General features: G+C 38.4%; 1 protein-coding gene across 1 annotated transcript in view; it reads left to right on the top strand.

Moving 5' to 3' along the window:
• The window catches only part of LOC111872068 (forkhead box protein P1), a 601,128-nt gene that overhangs the window by 582,910 nt on the left and 14,382 nt on the right, over nt 1–3,836 (top strand). The window contains exon 14 of the mRNA XM_023865595.2: nt 1,173–1,348. Within this exon, the coding sequence (XP_023721363.1) occupies nt 1,173–1,348 (176 nt within the window). The remainder of the gene's footprint in view (nt 1–1,172; nt 1,349–3,836) is intronic.

The raw sequence follows: 3,836 nt of genomic DNA, 5'->3' as shown, positions 1-3,836 counted from the left end.
CTGAAAATAATTATTTTATATAGACTAGTATTGTTCCAGGAAATTCTTTGAAAGTCAACAAGATGCACACCAAATACTGAGAAAATCTTTCTCTGCTTGCTATGGATTGTCTGTAGATTAGAGCATTGCTTGAAATATATTGAAATATTGAATGTTAAACACTTTCTGTTTTTCAAAAAAAGGTTCTAACTAACTAATATCTATGTAGAACTGTAGAAATTGAGGAAAATATATATGTTAAAAGTTGTTAGAGTTAAATCAGCAGAAATGTTCATAATTAGCATGGCTCTTCACTTCTATTGTTTCACTGAATTGCACCTTTATTAAATCTTTACAGTGACAGTATTGCATCCCAAGGAGCTTAAGCTTGCATGATATTTAATTATTTTTAGTCTGAATATTTTTCATTTACATAGATGGAAGAAACACATTGTTAAAGACAGTGATTTCATGCATGCGTGACTACAGAATGCTCTTTTGTCTTGGCTTCTTTTATGGTATTTAGTAATTTTAAATTTCAGTAATAGAAATAAATAGTAGTTGCAAGACTTATTTGCCAACTTGTGTTGATAAAGCTTTGGTTTCTCTCCTTTTTGTATTCTGCCCTGTTTTTTTGGTTTGCGTTGCTTACTTGTATGTGTATTATTTTGTATAGAATGCAGTGCGACACAACCTGTCTCTCCACAAATGTTTCATGAGGGTGGAGAACGTGAAAGGTGCTGTATGGACGGTGGATGAAGTGGAATTTTACAAGCGCCGGCCCCAACGGTGCACCACTGGGTATGTCACATCGCAGCCGAGCCGGACACGCAAGTTGGTCTCGGACTCCTCTAGTCTCTAGCTCCTTCTAGCAAACATTTGGATTTGAATTTTTTCCCACTTTTTCCATTCTCATCTTATACCATTTACATGTTTCTCATATGTGTTTTTCCACTTTTTCTGTCTCGCTTTTGTTTGTGTGTGCATAACAGCATGAGGAAGCTTTACTGACAACTAACAACTTAGCACGGTGCAAGAAGGGTGGACAGGACAGGCGACGGAAGGTATTTCAAATCGAACATGTCTTGCTGAGAAGGCAGCTAGAAGTGAGACTTTACCATTTTCTCTACTTTTTTTCTCTTAAACTTTGTCTTTTACTCTCTTTTCTCTTTCTTGGTGGTCTGTGTATACAGAACGCGATCCGCACCAATCTGTCACTGCACAAGTGTTTTGTGCGCTATGAAGACGACTTTGGCTCCTTCTGGATGGTGGATGATGCAGAGTTTGTCAAGCGACGCCATCTTTCTCGTGGTCGTCCCCGGAAATATGACCCCACCCCATCACCCACTCCACCCCACCTCTCCGCACAGTAAGCACTGACTTTTTGGAAACTTTGCTGCTGCTGACGCTGCTACAGCTCATTGCTTTAGTGATTGATGTTTGTGCCATGCCAAGCTTCCAGAGAGACAGGATTGGAGGTACCATGGAAAACTTGACCTAACCGTGCACAATTCAGATCAGATTGGTCACCTCCACTTCTGTCTCTCATGTGCATACTTTGCCTACACATCACACGAACACTACCTCAGTCATGCCTTGCAAGAAATGATGTTTGCACTGCTCCTTGCTGTCTGTCTCATCTGCTTTGGCTGTGCACTTTTCAGACTGGAGGACCAGGATTGGATATGTAGTTCTGTAGGGTGCAGTGCTTTCTGGAGGCATTAAATCTATTGTCATTGTTCCTGTATTGCTCATAGGAATTTTGAAATTCAAGGGATTAAAACTGATCTGTAACTTTTTGTATTTACATTCTTCTGTAGCGGTTTGTCTGTGCCTGTGCTGTAGTACTGCATGGTGGGGAAAGGGGGTGGATGTGGGTTCCTCTACAGAGCAAGAGCTGTTGAAATTTACAGTGCAGGGAATAGTACAAGTATATCCCCAAAAATATTGTTCAGTAAACTTCTTGCCCATGGTATGCCTAAGGCAACGGGATATAGTAAAATGGCTTGAAACCTTTAAATGATTTCAATACTTTCATCATATATGTTCGAAAGTTGTTATATAGCTTTTGTTACGCACATATAATATATAATCTTGAATGAGCATAATAGGTTATGTGAATCAATTTCAGTATTTCATTTTCCTCATGCAAATCTAAAGAAACGTTTAGAGTGAAAATGGATTGGAACTTGACAAACACATTAAGAGATTTCACACACATTTCTGTTACTAAAGGTATAATGAATATATTTGTGTATATAATTTTTATCAAAAAATAGCTAAATCTTTGAACGGGAATAAAAAAATAAATTATCTAATTAGTGGTAACGATTCAATACATGTGGTTCTCATACGCAAAATATCCACATTATCATCTTCATCCAAAGATTAAAAACCGTGTTTATCACCATACAGAGATTAAACACCATGTTTATAACATTTCTTAGCTAATGCAGGCAAAGGTGTGTCAGTTGAAGTGTGTACAGTAGACTACATATTGATAAGCGAGACCTGCATAAAATACATGGAAACCACATATGCAGCCAACATAATGTACCCTTCAGACTTTCATACATTTGTTCTCAGGGATGAAAATTGAACTAAAACATGTATGCATTATGTGTTTGAACTGCAAAATTATGATATTCCATTTTTATATATTGTACTGCCTACACGATACCTTGCAAACACGTTACAATATAGAGAAAATACCTGAGATCACAACAGAAACTGCTACTGAAATATTGTCATACTGCTGTACTTGGTGTACATTCCATTAAAAGAAGCATACAGTTCTAGAAGTGATGTATCATTGGTAAGATGTGTTCATGGCAGTTTATGCCCCATCTTAGGACACATAATTAAATTTAAAATGTTACATTTCTACTTTTTACAGTTGCAATGTTAACAGTCAGAGATACACAAAACAAATGTTTTCAGCTTTGTCTACTTTCTGATNACTCCCACCTCCGGTTCTTCTTTCCGCGACGGCTGCTATACTCCAACTTGTAGTCGGCTGACGGTTACTTTACAACTCGGCGGATGTCACAGTACAACTGTGTTAGGCGGCTGCTACAGTAGAACTCCCTGGTACCAGCTGTGCAGCTCACTTATATAGCTGCAGTGCTTGCCGGTTGCGTAATGAGTGCCACATCACAGTAGGAAGTTGATTACGGGTACGTAGCGTTGCGCGTTACGTCACCGCGGAGGGGGTGGCGGGGCGGGAACTCACCTATTACCGTAGTAATGCGAGCGTTACGTTACCGCCACATACCGCTGGGGAGGTAGGGGTGATCCATAGCTCAACATGTCACAATATATTGTACTGCCTACACGATACCTTGCAAACACGTTACAATATAGAGAAAATACCTGAGATCAGAACAGAAACTACCACTGAAGTATTGTCATACTGCCGTACTTGGTGTGTATTCCATTAAAAGAAGCATACAGTTCTAGAAGTGATGTATCATTGGTAAGATGTGTTCATGGCAGTTTATGCCCCATCTTAGGACACATAATTAAATTTAAAATGTTACATTTCTACTTTTTACAGTTGCAATGTTAACAGTCAGAGATACACAAAACAAATGTTTTCAGCTTTGTCTACTTTCTGATTATGATAGCCAGTTGATTATATTCATATATTATGCTGTATATACTGGATAACCTGATTTTACAAATGTATTTAATATTTTAAAATATTAAAGATTTTTTATTACAAATTGATCACAGCATAGTCAAGTGTAAGTCGTTAATTCCTTCTACTCTACTTTTGAATTCAGCAGCTATGTTAAGATATTGTGACATGTTGACCCCTACCTCCCCCCGCGGTGCGTGGCGGTGGCGTAACGCTC

The sequence above is a fragment of the Cryptotermes secundus genome, unplaced genomic scaffold (assembly GCF_002891405.2).
Source record: "Cryptotermes secundus unplaced genomic scaffold, Csec_1.0 scaffold162, whole genome shotgun sequence".
NCBI lineage: Eukaryota > Metazoa > Arthropoda > Insecta > Blattodea > Kalotermitidae > Cryptotermes > Cryptotermes secundus.
This window is presented reverse-complemented; position numbering and strand designations above follow the sequence as displayed.